This window comes from Alosa pseudoharengus, unplaced genomic scaffold (assembly GCF_046254945.1).
Source record: "Alosa pseudoharengus isolate Yale_2024_CS ecotype anadromous, Long Island Sound unplaced genomic scaffold, YU_APseudo_1.1 YU_APseudo_1.1_scf_3, whole genome shotgun sequence".
NCBI lineage: Eukaryota > Metazoa > Chordata > Actinopteri > Clupeiformes > Clupeidae > Alosa > Alosa pseudoharengus.
The window spans coordinates 36,095,617-36,116,509 of NW_027468718.1; the positions used below are offsets into that span (position 1 = coordinate 36,095,617).

Here is a 20,893-nt window from a genome sequence, read left to right on the forward strand (position 1 = left end):
AGAAAATGTGCCACATTCATAGTTGAAAATCAACCTATAGCCTTTATTTTCAAACTGTATGTCCTGCCACTCTTTATTGTTACTTAAACAAAGCCAGACAGAAATAGCAGGTTTTATTATACCTGACAAAAACAATAAATACTGCTTCATCCCCTATGATGGGATCAAACACAAACCAGCTTTACCTAAATCATTCATTATTCAATCTTTCATGTCTAATACCGTCTCTATTTTTCTGATTAACCAATGGCTTCCCAGACAGAGTAAAGGCAGGAGGATTTTTAATCTTCTCTGACTCAAGCCCATCACAGTACTACAGTGTACCCCTGCATATCATTTGACTCATAAACCACAAGGGCTTAAGGGGCAGATCATCTGTTGTCCAGTGACAGGTCACGTCAGGAGTTATAATAGGGTCAGATCTCCCTGATGAAGGAGATGCCACAATCCTGTTTCCTCTGGCCTGACCTTTGACCTCAGTCCTGGGAGCTGTCGCCCAAACATCTCAGCTCCTCAGAGGTCATCGGGTCACCTGCCATTCACAGACATTTCAGAGGCACAGCTGTCAGTATGACGTTGACTATAGAACACATTCTCAGTGAATGGCACTAAAGCAGTGATTTTTTGCATGTATGTCTACATAAGTTTGTAGAATTCACAGAACAAAATGGATTGCTTATTCCATAAACCGTTATGTCAACAAAATCCACAGATTACATCTTAACGCTTCTAAACAATTGGTTCTAGTCTTGTATCGATAGCATTCCGTGTATGTTACTCTTTATACCACAGTTAGGACCTGACAAATTATGTATTCATTTCTGATTGGACAAAAGGCACTGACCAGACTGCGGACGGTTACTGACAGCACTGCGTGCTTCCACTTCCCCCATCAGCTCTGATGTTGGTATGGCAACGTCAGGAGTCCGGGGACCATGCGCTGAGAGCGCCTCATTCAAATCTATTGGAGAATCGTCCTCTGTGAAAGACAAATAAGCTCAAGGTGGAGCTGGCAATGTGGTAAACCAGTACTAACAAGTCATAGCAATAAACCAGTTAACTAGATCATTGTAAAATATCACTATTAGAAGTAATGCATCAATGAAAGCAGTGAAATAACTTCAAACTACCCGTTTTTGACCATTTTTTTTATAGATGGTATAGATTGTCCAAGAGCAAAAAAACTTGATTGGTAGAAAGGTAGGTTGAGTATACTGTATGAGTGTGCGGTTCGGTACAGCTGATAGCTTTTCTTACCCGGACTCATAAGGGCCATCAGCTGCTCATTAGCATCAGTTGAGGGAGATATCGATTCTTCCAGCTGCCTCAAGTCCTCGGAACTCTCCAGGCCTTCTGAGAGGAAGATTGGGGAGGAAATTAATAGATTAATGATTTTCTACTCGTGGTTTCCCTAGCCTCCAGCAGTGCTTTCCTGTCTTAATGAAGCTCATGGCCCATAACCTGGACCTACAGTTGTAAATGACTATGGATAAAGCTTCTACTGCTACATAAACAAACAGCATCAAATAAACATAAATAAACTACACCAATAGAAAAACATCATATAGTATAACATCATCGCCCCTCACTAAGTCAAGATGTTTGTATTTCGTTTCACAATGCGAGTTTTGGAGAATGTAGGTTAAGATCTGAGCAAGCCTATCTCTCTCTCTCTCTCTCTCTCTCTCTCTCTCTCTTTCACTCTCTCTCTCTGTGCCGGCGTGAGCTGCCGTGGAGCCCAGCCTACTGAGGCTCAGAGTTCCGCTCGACTGGCCCGAGCTGCTGGATAGAGAGGCCCTGTCACACTCACTAGAGACACAGAACACACACACACACACACACACACTAGAGACATAGTACCACCCCCCCCCCCCAATACACACACACACACACACACACACACACACACTCACTCAATAAAGACACTGACCCCCCCCCCCCCCCCAACCCAGAGAGAGCCCACCACTGACACACTTAACCACTCAATGGACAAAGGCCACAAAGAGTACATGAAAATGAATGGGAGACTTGAATAGATATAGTATATATAGAAAGTAGGGCTGTCAAACATTTAAAAAATGTAATCGAATTAATTACATACTCTGATTAATTAATCTAAATTAATCGCATATATAATTTTTGCTGAGAAAGTATTTTAAATATTTAAATTCAAATGAATCATTGAATAATCAGCATTAGTGACATTAAAGTTCAAAAAGTCTTTTATTATTATTTTCACTGTTCAAATAATGGCCATAATAATCTATGATATGACCTAATATGCCGAGGAAATAAATTCAAAAGAGCTTCGGGAAGAAGTTTTTTTCACATACAAGGCATTTCAGGCCACAGATATAACCTAGGGAACACAATAAAAATAAATGAACACTCCCCTCAATGTCAACACTATTTCTTTCCATTGATATGCGACTTTAGAATTGACAAACTGCGGTGATATGCAAATTCCTTGCTGCAGACATTGCAGAGGACTTTATTTTAATCAACACTTTATTTTTGTCAACACCATCAGGCCGTTTTTTAAAAGTAAATGTTCCAATCAATGATCTAGGCAGCACATTTTCTTCTCTCTCCTTCATTTTACAGTAATGGTTACTAACTAGAACGGCTCGGGGTCAAAGGTCATACGGATTTGATTAATCTGCGCTATTTTTTTTAATCAGTTATTTTTTCTCAAATTAATTAATCGAAATGAATCAGTTATTTTGACAGCCCTAATTGAAAGACAGAGAGAGAGAGAATAGATATACAGTATATATATAGAGAGAGAGAGAGAAAGAGAGAGGGAGATATAGAGATGGGATGTCATGTCATCTACATGCCCACTGCATGAGAAAACACATCTTCCACTTTTCATTTTGTAGGTCCCCTTTGGGTAGTCTGTTGTGTACATTAAACCTCCAGGGTTAGACCTGGGACAAGGGTTAGCATACACAACATGGAAATATGAAGTTGCTCACAGTAGTATTATTTACAAATTCAATGTATTACTTAATTAAGTGAATTTAAATAGAAATTAAGTTAAATGTATAAAGAAACCGATACACAGTATAACATTAATATCAATAACTAGTATGACCCCAGGGGTATTTTTAAAGCACCTTCTCTACGAGGAAGGGATCCCATCTCTCTCTCAACACTGCCCTCATTCTCTTCGCCAATCTCCCCGAAGATGAAGTCGATCTTCTGTCGCGCATGCTGCGCGTTGGACGAGCCGTGGACGGAGTTTTCCAGGACGTCCCGGGCGAAGCGGGCTCTCAGGGAGTCGGGGGCGACCTGGCGAGCCTCGCTGGGGTCAGTGGGGCCCATCATGGCCCTCCACTCCTCCACGGCGTTCTCTTTGGTCAGCACCAGCATCAGACAGGGGCCCCTGAGGAACACAACACACACATGGGAGACAAGTCTCAAGAGTCTGCCTACAGATTTACCAAAGTGTCTCTTCCATTCTGTTCTATTCTATTCTATTCTGTTCTGTTCCATTCTGTTTGATTTCATTCTGTTCTATTCTGTTCTATTCTATTCTATTCCATTCTGTTTGATTTCATTCTGTTCTATTCTATTCCATTCTGTTTGATTTTATTCTGTTCTATTCTACTCTATTCTATTCTACTCTATTCTGCTCTGCTCTGCTCTATTCTACACATACTGTAAGTCTATCAGTATGACTACATTACAGCCCCCCTGCATAGCAGGCTTTTGTTTGCATAGCTCTTCATCTATTCTTTGTTGATACCAAATCCTGTGTGGCCAAAAGATTCCAATGGCTCCATTGAGCTTACAAACAAACACAGGAGGTCGATCCGACAGTGCCAGTATCAGGAGAGTGAGGGACTGAATGCAGTGGGCTGTGCCACAGGAGTGCCTCAGTGTTGACATTAGCTGGCTAGGAGGACATGTGAGTCCATGTCCAGCACAAGAGAACAATTATCTCCATGTCCCTCCTAGCCTTGCGTGAGCTCTGAGCGTGAGTCCTGTGTTAATGTGAAGGGAGCCTGTGCAGTCTCAGACAGCCTTCAGTGAGTGGGAACTCACTACTGGGGTGATGAAATGACCATAGAGAGTGTGTGTGTGTGTGTGTGGGGGGGGGGGGGAGAAATGGAGCGGGCACGGTGGCATAAGAGCTCCCGCCCCGGTCACTCTAGCACTCAGAATGGGGGCCAACACGCTTACATAACATCAGTTGGCCCGGGAGCAAATGTAGGAGGAGGAGGAGGATGATGGTAATGATGAGGAGGAGGATGAGGAGGAAGGCCACATCCGAGAGGAGGAGGAGGATCTGCACTGTGAGGAGTAAGAGGGGGAGGAGGAGGAGGAGGAGGACTGCAGATGGACCCGGCGGATATAAATACACCCATCATGGATACGTGGACAGAACCTGACTGTAGTGCTTTTATCACTTACTGTTCTTTCTCAGTTGCTTTGGTGCATTTCTCGAAATATCATTTAAGTTTGCATAACAGTACCGGTACATGCATTTCTCGACGCAAGTAGACACAGTGGATTATCTGCAAAAGAATGTAACTTGCTCAAAATGCTCAAATTGCTTAAATGCCAATCAACACGTCAGTGCCATCAGTATGAAAAGTGCCTGTGTCACTGTTAGGGACAAAGTTGTCAAAATGCTGAGCCATGTTGTCAACAGCTTACTCTGCAAGCATTTCCTTATGAAAATGCACAAGAATGCAGATTTTCTGTTTGGTCTATATTAATTTCAACGATAAAAAGTTACACAGTACTGTATGTGGTGATCAGACAGGATTCATATTTACTGTACACTTTCACAGTACTGTTTGGACTGCAGTTTGTTGTCAAACTGTGTCATTCATTGTCATAACAGACCAGACTCTTTTATAGTATAGCAGCTCTGTGGAAAGTGTATGCAAAAGGAGCTATTGTTTGTTGTTTTCCTTAGGAACATGTGACCTGCAAGGAGGGATGCATCTGATTGGCTGTTCAGACTGAATACCTTTCACCAGGATCGTGGATCTCACCTTCAACAGCCATGAACTCTGATTCTCTGACTCTGATTCAAACCTGTCATAGCTTCTCTTTGAGCGCAATCCCAAAATAACCTCTCTCTCTGCCCCGTAGTTAACTGCTCTACTCTACCCAGACACGCTACAATGATCTGGATCAAACCCCTTGGCCTTGGGTTCTGCCCCTCACCGACACATGAAGTCCACCAGCTGGTTGAAGAACGGCTTGTCCCGGTGCTCCCTGTAGAACTCCTCCGCCAGTTCTCGAGACAGAACCGCTTCCTTCTGCTGCATGATGGAGAACCCCCCGGCCCGGATCTCCTGAAGAATCTCCTCTGGGAGGAGGAGGAGGAGGGGGAGGAGGTGGAGGGGGAGCGGGAGGAGGGGGAGGAAAGAGGTAGAGGAAAGGAGGTGGAGGGTGAAAAAGAGAACCGAAGTTTACAGTAATAAGTTACCCAGGATTTAGAGCCAATCTAAATTCTCTATTTTACCCCTTCCCCCTTCCCCTTAGTTTTGCGCGTGCACGTGAGACGAAGGGCTATCTCAATTCTCATTTCGATCGAGGGGTAGGGATAAGGGCAAGGGGTAGATACCCCTTAAAACCAAGTAAGATCGGGAGCTTACTTGAAACCGAGGGGTAAGAGAAATACCCAACATACACCGCTCACACCGGAAAAATAAGCACACCGAGAGATTCATTAACATGAAATGTTGGCATTAATAAGGATTATAAAATTAAAATGGTAATTGTTTTATGTTGCATTCAATCTTGTGACCATATATTGAAGGTCCTGTTCTTCACGAGGAAGTTTTCAAAAATCGGTTTTGTGAATGTTAACAGCTCATCATTATTTGCGCGAATGTCTCGCATTTTACATATTTCCATGTCTACCCCGTCTATCAAGCTCTCCCTTATGGTTGGCTAGTGGTATCTCATTTCCAAGGGGAATATTCTTCACCCCTATGTCTTGCCACTCGGTTTTGAGGGACAAGGGCTAGGGGTAAGATGAAGGGATAGGGGAAGGGGAAGGGGTAAAACAGAGAATTGAGATTGGCCCTTAGTCTGCAATGCACTCCGTTTCTGGGAGATTTGTACATGGCTGTAGTGGCTGCTGTTATCTTTTTAATAGGGCAATTCCATGGAAAATTACATTTTTTGTAACATCCATAACGCCAATAAAATGTGATGGTATGGTATGGTGTGAATGATTACATGAAATTTGAGCATTTGCTATTTTTTGCTGAAGAATGTAAATGAGAAAAAATGCACAAAAAATGAATGTTATCATTCACATCATACAAATGCCAAGGCATTTCACTGGCGTTATGGATGTGGCAAAAAGTCAATTTTCCGTGGAATTGCCCAATAAGTTACCCAGGATCTAATCGGCAATGCACTCCGTTTCTGGAAGATTTAGATGCTTTAAAAGCATAGGTGTACACAGGTGCTGACAAACTGCAAACTGTTTCTGGGAGGGCAAAAACAAATAAAACCTATCTTGCAAGTTCTGTTTATTTCGCTCACTTCTCAGAGACTGTTTTGTTTTCCCCACTACAAAGATAGTCTCTGTGTGTTTTCAGGCATTTATTTATCTAGCACGAGCAGTGAATGGAGTCTATTGGGAATCAGTGCGGTCGTGTCGCTGCCACTACTTCCTCTGTGCGTTAGGAAACACGGGGGCACACCTCGGTGCTGCTCCATGCCGTTGGGCTTGATAACGGCTAACGTATCCTCCAAACGCGGGAAGAAGAAGCCGATCTCCCGCTCGGCCTCCTCCAAACTCCCGCTGCCGTGGATCTGGTTCACGAGTTCACCCTCCGCCGAGAACCGGGCCCTCAGGCTGACCAACGCAGAACAGAGAACAGTGATAGGACAGGAAGGTGATCAGGAATATCAGTAAATGAGTGGTACCAGTACAACAACAGTAAAAGAATAGTAGTAGTAGTAGAATTCTCTCTTCAGTGCAGTGTGTTGGTGTTGGTGTTGGCATGAGTGTGTTGATATCTGTGTGTATTGGTTGAGGCGTGAGTGTGTTGGTATCTGTGTGTGTGCACTGGTTGAGGCATGAGTGTGTTGATATCTGTGTGTATTGGTTGAGGTGTGAGTGTGTTGGTATCTGTGTGTGTGTATTGGTTGAGGCATGAGTGTGTATCTGTGTGTGTACTGGTTGAGGCGTGAGTGTGTTGGTATCTGTGTGTGTGTATGAGTTGAGGTGTGAGTGTGTTGGTATCTGTGTGTGTATTGGTTGAGGTGTGAGTGTGTTGGTATCTGTGTGTGTGTTGGTTGAGGCGTGAGTGTGTTGGTATCTGTGTGTGTGTGTTGGTTGAGGCGTGAGTGTGTTGATATCTGTGTGTGTGTGTTGGTTGAGGCGTGAGTGTGTTGGTATCTGTGTGTGTGTTGGTTGAGGCGTGAGTGTGTTGGTATCTGTGTGTGTGTGTTGGTTGAAGCGTGAGTGTGTTGGTATCTGTGTGTGTGTGTTGGTTGAGGCGTGAGTGTGTTGGTATCTGTGTGTGTGTGTTGGTTGAGGCGTGAGTGTGTTGGTATGTGTGTGTGTGTGTTGGTTGAGGCGTGAGTGTTGGTATCTGTGTGTGTGTATTGGTTGAGGCGTGAGTTTGTTGGTATCTGTGTGTGTATATTGGTTGAGGCGTGAGTGTGTTGGTATCTGTGTGTGTGTATGAGTTGAGCCGTGAGTGTGTTGGTATCTGTGTGTGTGTTGGTTGAGGCATGAGTGTGTTGGTATCTGTGTGTGTTGGTTAAGCCATGAGTGTGTTGGTATCTGGGTGTGTGTATGAGTTGAGGCGTGAGTGTGTTGATATCTGTGTGTATTGGTTGAGGTGTGAGTGTGTTGGTATCTGTGTGTGTGTCTTGGTTGAGGCATGAGTGTGTATCTGTGTGTGTACTGGTTGAGGCGTGTGTGTGTTGGTATCTGTGTGTGTGTGTTGGTTGAGGCGTGAGTGTGTTGGTATCTGAGTGTGTGTTGGTATCTGTGTGTGTGTTGGTTGAGGCGCGAGTGTGTTGGTATCTGTGTGTGTGTGTTGGTTGAGGCGTGAGTGTGTTGGTATTTGTGTGTGTGTGTTGGTTGAGGCGTGAGTGTGTTGGTATCTGTGTGTGTGTGTTGGTTGAGGCGTGAGTGTGTTGGTATCTGTGTGTGTGTGTTGGTTGAGGCGTGAGTGTGTTGATATCTGTGTGTGTGTGTTGGTTGAGGCGTGAGTGTGTTGGTATCTGTTTGTGTGTGTTGGTTGAGGCGTGAGTGTGTTGGTATCTGTGTGTGTGTTGGTTGAGGCATGAGTGTGTTGGTATCTGTGTGTGTGTGTTGGTTGAGGCGTGAGTGTGTTGGTATCTGTGTGTGTGTGTTGGTTGAGGCATGAGTGTGTTGGTATCTGTGTGTGTGTGTTGGTTGAGGCGTGAGTGTGTTGGTATCTGTGTGTGTGTGTTGGTTGAGGCGTGAGTGTGTTGATATCTGTGTGTGTGTGTTGGTTGAGGCGTGAGTGTGTTGGTATCTGTGTGTGTGTGTTGGTTGAGGCGTGAGTGTGTTGGTATCTGTGTGTGTGTTGGTTGAGGCATGAGTGTGTTGGTATCTGTGTGTGTGTATTGGTTGAGGCGTGAGTGTGTTGGTATCTGTGTGTGTGTTGGTTGAGGCATGAGTGTGTTGGTATCTGTGTGTGTGTGTTGGTTGAGGCGTGAGTGTGTGTTGGTATCTGTGTGTGTGTATTGGTTGAGGCGTGAGTGTGTTGATATCTGTGTGTGTGTGTTGGTTGAGGCGTGAGTGTGTTGGTATCTGTGTGTGTGTATTGGTTGAGGCGTGAGTGTGTTGGTATCTGTGTGTGTATTGGTTGAGGCATGAGTGTGTTGGTATCTGTGTGTGTATTGGTTGAGGCATGAGTGTGTTGGTATCTGTGTGTGTGTATTGGTTGAGGCGTGGCAGTACCAGGCGGGTTGCTCCTCCAGGGCCAGGCTGATGTCAGTGGGCCCCAGCATGCTTCTCCAGCGCTGCACGGCGTCCCTCTGAGCCAAGGCCAGAGCCAGCACTGGACCACTGAGGAGAGATAGGCACAACATGTCACACAAGCCAAATGAAATGACCTTCCTTCAGAGTATTCTAGAATGTTGCTCTCTTGGCAAGTTCTGCATGTGTGTTCTTTAGAACACGCCTCCTCCTCTCCTCTCCACTGGGTGTTCTATGGGACGCTCCTCCTCCTCCTCCTCATCCTCCTCCTCTCCTCTCCACTGGGTGTTCTATGGGACACTCCTCCTCCTCCTCCTCATCCTCCTCCTCTCCTCTCCAATGGGTGTTTTATGGGACGCTCCTCCTCCTCCTCCTCATCCTCCTCCTTTCCTCTCCACTGGGTGTTCTATGGGACGCTCCTCCTCCTCCTCCTCCTCCTCCTCCTCTCCTCTCCTGTGGGTGCTGTGAGTGCAGTACCTGGTCATGCTCTGCAGCAGCGCTGGGAAGTAGTCCTGCTCCAGGTGTGCGCTGTAGAACTCCCTCACCTGCTCCTCACTCAGGGTCAGCTCCTTCTGCAGGGCCACAGTGAAGCCGGCCTCATGGATGCAGGACAAGAGCTCGTCTGCGGAGACAGACAGACAGACAGACCACACCATCAGCCAAGCAGGTTTGACCCTTCCCACATGCAAACCCAGCCCTGTGACTCAGAACCTGCAGGCCAGTTAACAGCCTCTGTGTAGGCTACAGCCCCTAGTGAACGGTGAAAGAGGAGCATGCACACATCCAGTCGAGATCGGAGCTGGATGAGCCCCAGAGGCACCTGGGGAAGGTCTGTGACGTTCCAATATTGTGACTGTGAATGACGGGAATGATTTAGGAGCATTAACAGTGTGACTTGTGACCAACGTTTCTGTTTGTCACAAATAAATTGTATTATTACTGTAAATTGAGATTAGATATACTTTGTTTATCTATAATATCTTTCTAGGCAGCATTCCTTCACCATGTTCATTCATGAGATAAAATTAAATGAAACATATTAAGTACTAAAGGTATGAATTTTTGTTAATAAAAATAAATATGAACTGAGACAGTTGTACTGATCTCAACTGTGCAGTACTGCTGAGGGATCGGGTTGGTGTCTGAGTTCCTATTACATAAAACACTAATTGCCCGCCTCACAAGGGGATTTAAAAAGCAGAAGGCCTTGTTAAAGGAGAAATCTGGTGATTTTTCAAATAGTGTGGGATACTTTTTATATGTCTCTTATTGAATGTTTAGTATACCTTACATATATGTAGTGAAATCTGGTTATTATCCTCTGACTCTGACCTCTGTGTCATCTGAAACCCCTCTGTAAGAATGTTTTGACTTAGGAGTGCTAAGATAACCCCTGTGTCATCGAACTGATGGTGACCCTCAGGATGAGGGGTTGTAAACATTTCTTATCTCTGTTAAAAAACCAGATGGTTAGATGATCACTGATGGGTGACAACTTGTGATTTTCTGTGGGTGTGTGTTAAGAATATAAGTTGGCTTCACCCACAGATGGGTGGGCTTGTTACTTTGACATTTCATGTGGGTAACATGCTCCTGGCATCGTGAATAAAGCTGCAGTCTCACACCAGTTGTCTTGGATTAATTTTGACCACAATAGATTTCAATAGAGAGAAACGGAGATCTATGTGATCATTCGCCAGACTTCTCCTTTAAGGGTAGTGAGAGGGCGTGGGGGTAGTGAGAGGGCGTCGGTCGGTCTGAGCCACTGAGGACTGCTTGAATAAACAGGTTTTTGTTGAGCGAGTGAGCGAGGCGTGGCACGGCGAACTGAGCGCCACACGCCACATGCCGCACGGCGCCGCGTGGCGTTTTTGGCAGCGCACCCCTGTGTTCCCTGGCAAGCTGCGGCCGGATCAGAGCCAGCGTCCTCTCGGCGGGTCGTCCTTCCGCTGCGGCGGGCCCGCGCGCTGACCGCTCCTGTTGGTGCGCCGGGCCGGCGGTGGAGTCGGGCGGCGACGTGCGGAAGGTGGGGAAGAAAAAGGCCAGCTCCCTGCTGGCACGCTCGCCATCCTCGCTGCCGTGGAGACCGTTGAACAGAGACTCCGTCCCGTACTGGGCACGCAGACTGCAGAGAATAGAGAGAAAGGGAGAGAAAGATATATATATATATATATATATATATGTATAGAGAGAGAGAGAGAGAGGGAGAAAGAGAGAGGGTTAGAAAGAGAGAAGGAGAGAGAGAGAGAGAAATAGACATATAGAGACAGAAAAAGAAGCGCGTGTGAGAGGTACAAGAAAGGAGAGATGTATGGAGAGATAATGAAGGAGAGAAAATAGGAAGCAAGAGAAAAACAGAGAAAAGAGAGAAGTCCATAAAGAATGAGGATAGGGTCCATAAAGAATGAGGATAGACAGAGAGAGAGAGAGATGTTATAGAGTGATAGTATCAGGAGAAGAAAGGCAGAGTAAGAAGATAACAGGATAGGGAGGGAGGGGATATGAGGCAAACACACACACACACACACACACACACACACACACACACACACACACACACACACACACACACGGAGAACAGGTGAAACACCATTCAGCCAACAGCACAGAAACAATATTATTAACATATGAATTGATTCTCCTGCTACACATGACAATCCTACAGAGTTTCCTCTGGAGATCTTTTACAAGTGGATGGAGATTCATGTGGCTTGGTGCAAACACCTGCTCTCTCTGCCATAGATAGATAGATAGATAGATAGATAGATAGATAGATAAAAAGGAGAAAGAAAGATTTAGAAAGAGAGTGTGTGTGTGTATGTGTGTGTAAGAGAGAGAGGGATAGAGAGAGAAAGAGAGAGAGAGGGAAACATAGAGGGATAGAGAGAGGGATAGAGAGAGAAAGAGAGAGAGAGGGAAACAGAGTGAGAGAGAGAGGGATAGAGAGATAGAAGGATAGAGAGAGGGAAGGATAGAGAGAGGGAGAGAGCGTGGGGTGTGGGGCGAGGCACAGATGGCTGCCCTGCCGGAGCCTTGCAAGGGCAGAGGGAAGGGGAGAGCGGAGAGGGAGAGGTGTGGAACGCGTGTACCTCCCCATGCCAAGATGTGCTGCAGCACACAACCAACATTCCAGCAGGAGCGCAAATAAAACACACACACACACACACACACACACACACACAAGCACAAACACACACACATACACACACACACACACACACACACACAGAGTATGAGAGAGCGAGATAGAAAGAGATGAGTCTCACTTGTTATTCACTTTTTCTTATTCTATACATATACTATCCTGAGCAACCTATAGAGCAGGGAAGGTATATAATTATCAGCGTGTGCTTCGCTAGGAGCCAAACTCAGGACTCTGGCTGACATCTCATTCTACCCACTAATCCACAGGAACCTGTAACATCCGTAGTGCCACAACATGACCTGCACACTAGAACAGCTCCCGTTTAGGACTTCACTTGGAGCAAACCGCTCTTGTTCAGACTGCTTTTATGGGCAGATACATGCGTTTCTTACCACAGGGTTCAGTTGTGACCCATTCAGCACAGCAGGCCACTTCACTAATGTGTCACGATGTGAAAAGTCCCTACTGTAACATTATATGAGGCCTGGGTCTGCACCTAGTCCTAGTTTTAGCTATACTTTACTATACAATACTACACTATACGATAGGATACAATACGATACGAAACGATACGATACGATACGATACGATACGATACGATACGATACGATACGATACGATAAGTCAATATAAGATAAGATACGATATGATACGATAAGACAAGTCAAGATAAGATAAGATACGATACGATACGATATTATACTCCCTGCAACAACACACTATTGGTTCAAACATTGCTGTGAGAGGGACAGATGCTGTGCTAGGATGTGCTGGAGCATGGGACAGTGTGCATCAGCACGAACACAAACTCTGACATGCACATCCATGTTAGGCCCTGGACCATGCTGGACCCACAGCCCTGACCAGCTGCCCCTGGCATCAGGTACTGGAGTCGGTCCCTGGGCACTGCCCTGTGTCCTGTGCCCGCTGCCTGATCACTGGAGTCGGTCCCTGGACACTGCCCTGTGTGCTGTGCCCGCTGCCTGGGTACTCCTAACAAACCAGTCTAGATGGGGTGCCTCAGACACAGGGGGAAATACACCTCATATGGATAATCAGCACAGTAACACAATGAGAGAAGGAACACACACTTACACACATACACATACACACATATGCTACGAAAGCAGAACAAAAAAACACACACATGCACATACACATACACACACAAGCATATATATATACATGAACACACACACACACACACACACACACACACACACACACACACACGTGAGACAGAGAGAGAGAGAGAGAATGGTATTTCTCCAGAACATCAATATGGAGACTTAAAAATATTAACATTTTGCCCTTTTCAACACAGAGAAAGTGAAAGTGTGTATTGTGTGTATTGTGTTCTGTGTAGCTCTGCTCTGAGGGAACTGAAGACATGCCAGTTCTAGTGCCATATGAGACAGCATCATATCCTGACACGGTGCCAACACACACACACACACACACACACAGACACACACACGTACACATACACACACACACACACACACACACACACACACACACACAGACACACACACACACACACACACACACCAACACACATGCACACCAACACACATGCACACACGCACACAGACACACAAACGCACACACACACACACACATACAAACACTGTCATGTAACACGTGTCATCAGCCTGTGCATGGCTGCACCGCACTGCAAGGGAAGAAGGTGTGTATTTGACTATGTCAGCCTTTCTAACTCACTCCCCACCCTCTGAAAGGCTACTCAGAAGGCCACTGTAAAATGAGCTCTGCTGCAGGCTGGCTACCTGTCAGGTTTGTCCCTCCTGGCCTCCTGTACATCCGCAGGGCCAATGAACTCCCTCCAGGCCGGGACGACATCGGCAGAGGCGTCCGTCTGCGAGATGACCAGCACGTGGGACGGCCCGCTGGCCATGAACTCCACCAGCTCCTGGAAGTAGGGCTGCACAAGCCGCCCCCGCAGAGGATTATGGGTAATAATAACAGCTTAGTGTGGATCGTGTGACACGGAGTGACATTACATGACATGACATGACGTGACAGTTCCATGACAGTGACATGTCACAGCATGACAGTTAAGAGTTGATGGAGTGTCGTGCATGAGCACCACTAGGAATCCAGCAGTCTTTGCCTTTCCATTTTTAAAAACAACTGAGTACTGGTAATATGCCAGTAACTGTTATTTCTGTAAGACATAAAAATTTTTGACATATGTAATGTTCTATGTCTTGTTATGACTTGTTACTGACATACTACTAGGGCATTGGCTGCATAAATTCAGCACTGCTGCTCATCATACTGATGACAGCACTTGCCATCACAAGGGAAGTATTGCCATGCCCAGGTGATTAGTCACACATGCATTACTGTAAAACTGTTTCTCGACAGGCTTGTAATTGCATGACACGTGCTGAATACTATATTTTCACTCAGATTTATACTTATTAGAAACACACATACTGTACACACAGATGCATACAACCCCCATACAAACACACACACACACACACATATCCACTATGCAAACACATACACACACAAACACACACACACACACACGTCAATGTTTTCCTTTTCTCTGTACCTCGTCCTCTTAGCGCTGGTAAAAGACACACACATACACACACACACACACACACACACACACACACACACACACACACACATGTACCTGGTCCTCTTTGTGCTGGTAGAAGACACGTGCCTCGTCCTCAGTCAGGGTCCTCTCGTCGTGGGCCAGGATCTGGAAGCCGGCGTCCTGGATCTGAGAGAGCCTAATTGAGTTGCCTATCTCCTGCACTCGTATCTCTCCTCGCTGGGCAGCAGGTGCGCTTTCACCGCCATCATTTACTTACAGCGGGAGACTTGTGCTTCATTACTATCACAAACAGACATCTGGCTGGGCTGCATGCGCTTTTGATCTATCCCGTTATATGCGTGTGTTCGTGTGTGTGTGTGTGTGTGTGTGTGTGTGTGTGTGTGTGTGGGTGTGTGTTCGCGCGCGTGTGTGTGTGTGTGTGTGTGTGTGCGTGTGTTTGTGTGTAAAGACGGTGTTGCTCTTACCTTCATGATAATCTCGCTGGCTTTGCCATGTGCGACCACGTCTGGTTTAATAATCGCTACTGTGTAGGATTTGTGTGGCGGAACTGAGGAAGGAGAAACCGGATTGATGACTATAACAGCACACCGACTAGGAAGAAAAGACTGCTTAACAATGAGTTTCATTGGCTTCTATAAACAAAGTAATCGTTTGTAAGATGTGCATGGGGTCAAGGTCTGTTTTTACAATCAGTAGCATGTATTAAGCTTCTTACTAGCATAGGAATAAAATGGACTTATCTATTACTAATGTGAGTACCCAGTTATAGGGACACCTACAGTAATATATTGCAAAAAGAGACTAAATTGAGTTCTCAGGCTGAAAAATAACCATTAAGAGTACCTAGAACATCATCATCACTGTGGTCATTCTCAACAGTCTCCTCCTCGTCCTCGTCCTCCCCATCGACCAGCCCCTCATCCTTCACCTGGGCGACAAAGGCACAAGGTAGAGTGGTCAAAAGACAAATGAAATCAAATAAGAGCACGTTTGGGGCACAGCCACCCATGGTTTCATGTAAATTGCTCAGTGGAGTCATTTCAATATGAGGAAACTAAATGTTCTACCACTGTAATCTCTATGTTCCCCATCTGCATTGTACCGACAGGGACAGAACCGCACAAGGTGACTGTTGGAATCATATTCCATGAAATTAGTCATTAACAATGAAAAGATTTTTTTTATGGTCCAGGGGGCTTGAGGTTTCTGTAATGTGCCCCATGACACTTTGCTCTTTATTAAAAGCTCTGTGATAAATAAAATGGAATTGCATTGTACTGATTTTCTCTTTGTGTTCATATCTGAATGTACAGGCATGGTGGCTGCACCAAAAATAGCTCAAGCATGGACCAATCTAATGAACCCTGGGGGGGGGGGGGGTAAATATCATAATAGATTGATAATAGATTGAACTACAAATAGTGACCCTAAGGTACCTAAATATCATGATAGATTGAACTACAAATAGTGACTCTAAGGCCCCTAAACATCATGATAGATTGACATGACTCTTCCTAGGCCCTTTGCCTTGATGTAGTTGGAATGACTCTGTCTTGGATGCTGCATAATGTTGGATACCTAAACATTTAGGCCTACAAAATAACAATACAACTGGGGCCAGGCAGATAGTCTTTCTCCAAGCTGCTGTCTCTCCCCTAACATAGGTATAGACACACTGTGCAAAGCCCAACTAGGTTCCCTCTGCTGAAGACCTTTCTGTGCTATGCAACAGAGACCCTTACTGTGCCTACGATGCCAGATCACAGTTAGATGTAATTCAATTTCTCTCTGGTGGACAACAACACTCTGTCCACAACATAACAGAAGCAACACAAGCCATTTTATAGAGGTGCAAATCACAAAGAATAATAAGTGTACATGAGGATGGAAGTACTGTACGATAAGAATATAAAAAAGGACATAGAATCAATTCCTATGCTGTACACCAGCTGTGCTATAACCCCAGGCCTTTGAACAGTGTTTCATCTTCCATCGTTATAGCTACATTTATACACATCTACAGTATGCTGTATGTAGGAGTATTCACACCATATCTATAGTTACTAAATATATTTCTATTTATACCATATGTATATTTATATTATAATCAATACTATACTAGATGTGTAAAACTGTCTACGTTTGTGGGTGTATTTGAGAATGAGCGTCTCACCACTCTGCGCTCTGCCCTGTCCTCCAGAACCCTCTTCTCCTTGACCAGCTCCTCCACCACCAGCCTCTGCAGGAGGGGCGCGTTGGCACCCCGTAGAACCCCCACCAGCTCTCCACCCTGACACCAACACAACACGCAGGTTAAAGGAAGCAATACCAGCTCTCAACACAACACGCTGGTTAAGGGAAGCAATACCAACTCTCAACACAACACACAAGTTAAGGGAAGCAACACCAGATCTCCACTGTGACTCCAAGACAACACAGCACGCAGGTTAAGGGGAATAATACCAGGTTTCAACACAACCAGCACGTTAAGTAAATAACTCCACACTGTAAAAATAGAAATTTCCTTTTGTTCTGCCAAATAAGGTTTGTAAGTAAATATAACTCAAAATAATCAGAAAGGCGTGGTAAACTAGAAAAAAAAACAGTTATCTCAACTATTTTGTAATTTCATGTTGCAAACTTGTAAAAAAAATTCGGTTGACTCAACTAGTTAAATATTTAATGATCTGTATCACTGCAAGAATACCAAAGCTCACTGGAAGAACCATCAAGAATCCCTCTCTTCCTTAACTTCCTTCAACTTATAAAAATAAGTAATGGAATTTCTACTGAGTATCATGAGTTAACACAACGTAAAAAAAATCATCTGATTTTTACTTAAAAAAGAAAGTCAACATATTTCACTGGTTCTTCTTTGGTAATTCCTTAGTGACAGAGTTTCAACTACCCCCAGCTGAGATGGAACACTAAGTTTTGCCAGCTGTCAGGATTATTTTTTTGGTAGTCCTGCCAATTGTAGTTCACTACTGTAATTGTTAGTTGATGAACATGCCCAAGGCTGCCAAATATCAATATCCCTAACTTATAGATAATGCTCACTAATATTTGAAGAGTTTGGTTCCAAAAACACTACATCCTCCATTTTAATGAATTTTCATAAATCATTTTTTTACATTTTCATTTCCAAGTAATTTCAGTACAACTGTAATTGGGTGTTGTTGTTTGATTTACTCAATCAAAACAACACAACTGCAATTTGATTGATATTAAAGGGATATATAACCTGATGCTAGCAGACAAGATGCTAATGGTCTAATCCGATTCAATTATCTATGCTAGGCTGGAGCTAAAAGTGGTATCGCCAGACTCAGAGAACGGCTGGATGAACTGGAGAAAGGTAAAAATCAATTGTTTAACCCAAGGGGAGGTGGAAAATGAGTGTAATTCCCCAAATGGTGGAATATCCCTTTAACTGAAATACAAACTCAAACTTGTGATTTCACACAAACACAGATGGAGTGTATGCTCCTTGGGTTTTCACACATTTGCCCGCTACTTTGGACACACACACACACACACACACACACACACATGCACACACACACACATACATACACAAACTCCTGCATACACACAGAGGAACTGCCAGAGAGGGCCAGAGAGGGTGTGACGCTGAAGTATATAGGCTACAGTACCCCATAGAAGAGGAACGTGGGTTCACATCTGCCCCTGTACCTCTCCAGAGCGTCGATACTGTCCGCCTCTGCCTGCAAAGCAGAGCCTACGTTAAGGTCATCTAACACATCTCACAGTCTCTTCAATGGCTCCAGAAGAACATTTCATCTACACACAGAAAGCATTTTCCCTGTCTTCAAGGCAAATATGCGGATCTCACCTGAAGTCCCATCCTCGACTGCCCTATTACTGCCCCCTATCTGGACTCCTGGCCCGTACAGCCTAGCGACCCACCACCAGCCTATGACAACTCTGCCCGGATTACTGGCCCATCCGCCAACCCACCACATGCCCCTCGAAAACTCCCTTCCCCTGGACAATCCCAACGCTGGACTATTGAACTTTCTGTCACTAAATCAGGAATAACGAATTACCATAACGGATACGTAATCATCCCACCTCTTGTAACTTTCAGCTCAAGTGCTTAATACCATGTCTTATTCTCTACACCCGACTATCATATGCATTTGTCATGTATACAGACCTTACTGTCATGTACTGACCCTAGGCAGATGGGTCAGGCCCTTGAGTCGTGGATCTGCTCGAGGTTTCTTCCTATATATATCTCCAATTCTAGGGAGTTTTTCCTCGCCCCTGTTACCCATGGGCCTCTCTCTTGCTTTTCTTTTCTTCCTTTCTTTCCTTCTTTCTCTGATTGCCTACATTCTGTAAAGCGCCATGATACATGTGTTATGTTTTGGCGCTCTATAAGCACAATAAATTGAATCTGTGCCAGTAAATAATAATAATAATAATAATAATAATAATAATAATAATAATAATAATAATCTGTCAACTGGCAGTCAATCATCACAGTGTTGTTGAGAATTTTCTGCAAAGGTCTGCAAATGGTTTTCTTTAAAAGTTGTACAAAATATACATTACAATATATTTTACCAGGACACAAGGGGCTCATGGAACTTCTTCCAGGCATCATGGTGATGGCTTACTTTGTACAAACTAAACAAGAAATGATTTTGGACTTACTGTTGCAAAATGTAAAAGATCATCGCCGAGTTCATTCTTTATTTTTCTGAAAAGGCTGACGACAGCGCGACAAGGGCCACACCACTGCTGATAGATATCAACAACTGCAACGTAATCACACATCAGTCAGACAGAATTTAGACAAGGAATCGGAGGTACTTCCTATGAACACTAGATGGCGTAGGTGTACCATATAATTCTAGACATCTGTGTCTGTCCACAAAGAGTAATGGAAATGTATGAATGATAGTTTACGGCTAAATTAAATCATTTTCATTAAATTGCATTATACATGTCTGTCACTTTAGAACCTTACCTGTTAGGCCCTTTGTGGAGAGCATTTCGCCCCACTGTTCCTCGTTTGTGACTGACACCTGTTCATAAAAGACAAATAATGAGTCGAGACTGCAACAGCATCTTAAACTATCCATAAACTAGGCCCACTAGGACGACGTTCACTAACCTGTAGACTGACTTCTTTCTTTTTGCCAGCCATTTAGCATTAGTCCTCCAGGGATCGAATTACGCAGATAATGGCATGCGGGAGGACAATGGTGTATCTTTAGTGAACAAATGCGTTAAAGCTAGCCTACACCACAAATCTTATTAATTAATTATTTTATTATATATGTTCTATGTGTCTTTAAAAAACAGTACTCAACAAAAATATCCGTAGTTCTCTAGATACCCATTTAGTCAACTTGTTTGGCTTTCCGTTGCCTAGCGTCTCCATCCCATGTGACCACTGGGCGGGGTAGTCATTCAGTCAGGTTGGTAGTCATTCATCTGGGGTTTCGCTGTGGCGGCCTTTCGCTGCTCGCATACAGTGACTCAATTAGCAAAAAAGTCCTTTGTGTAAAATGTTCCATCAGATTCATCAGACCAAATGTTTCTTATCACAACCGAACATTTGTGCAATGTCTGATTTTATGTCCCCAGTGTTCCAATGACAATTTATTATTTGCATAATACATATCCAATTGCGTTTGCATGAAATGACAGACATGCCGGAGAGACAGAGAGAATATTATGGTTGCCGAGTTATACCCATTACTTAATATCTTGATGCATGCAGTGGAGGTGTCATGTATTCATTAGGACACTTTGGTCCAAAGTAATCTACAGTAGAATTAGGTAATATACAGAAGAGAATAAACTGACTAAAACAAGTTAATATCGATCAGAATAATCAACAAGTCACACTAGATTTAGTAAGGTTAGGCAAGTTTACCTTGTAAACCATAGTTCATCAAAGTTAATTCACCATTTTGAGAATAGCCTTGGCATCAGTGATGCTGCCACCACACTACACTACACAACATTAGTGCATATTCAGTAGGCCATAGAGTGTTAGAGTGACTGCCACACCACACTACACTACACAGCATCAGTGCATATTCCATATTCAGTAGGCCATAGAGTGTTGGAGTGACACTGCTACAATACACTAAACAGCATCAGTGGTGCATATTCCATATTCAGTAGGCCATAGAGTGTTGGAGTGACACTGCTACAATACACT

General features: G+C 44.3%; 1 protein-coding gene across 1 annotated transcript; it reads right to left on the reverse strand.

Annotated features, from left to right (window-relative positions):
* Positions 1-476: 476 nt before the first annotated feature.
* LOC143099945 (thioredoxin domain-containing protein 6) lies at positions 477-19,867 on the reverse strand. The gene is made up of 18 exons (XM_076262852.1): positions 19,835-19,867; positions 19,688-19,745; positions 19,372-19,475; positions 18,345-18,416; positions 16,862-16,978; positions 15,532-15,616; positions 15,153-15,235; positions 14,761-14,853; positions 13,877-14,031; positions 10,825-11,066; positions 9,419-9,563; positions 8,924-9,031; positions 6,681-6,835; positions 5,185-5,329; positions 3,120-3,388; positions 1,258-1,353; positions 845-979; positions 477-532 (listed from the first exon to the last, which is right to left on the reverse strand). The coding sequence occupies exons 1-18, from the start codon at positions 19,865-19,867 to the stop codon at positions 477-479; spliced, it is 2,151 nt and encodes a 716-aa protein (XP_076118967.1).
* Between the last annotated feature and the right edge of the window lie 1,026 nt (positions 19,868-20,893).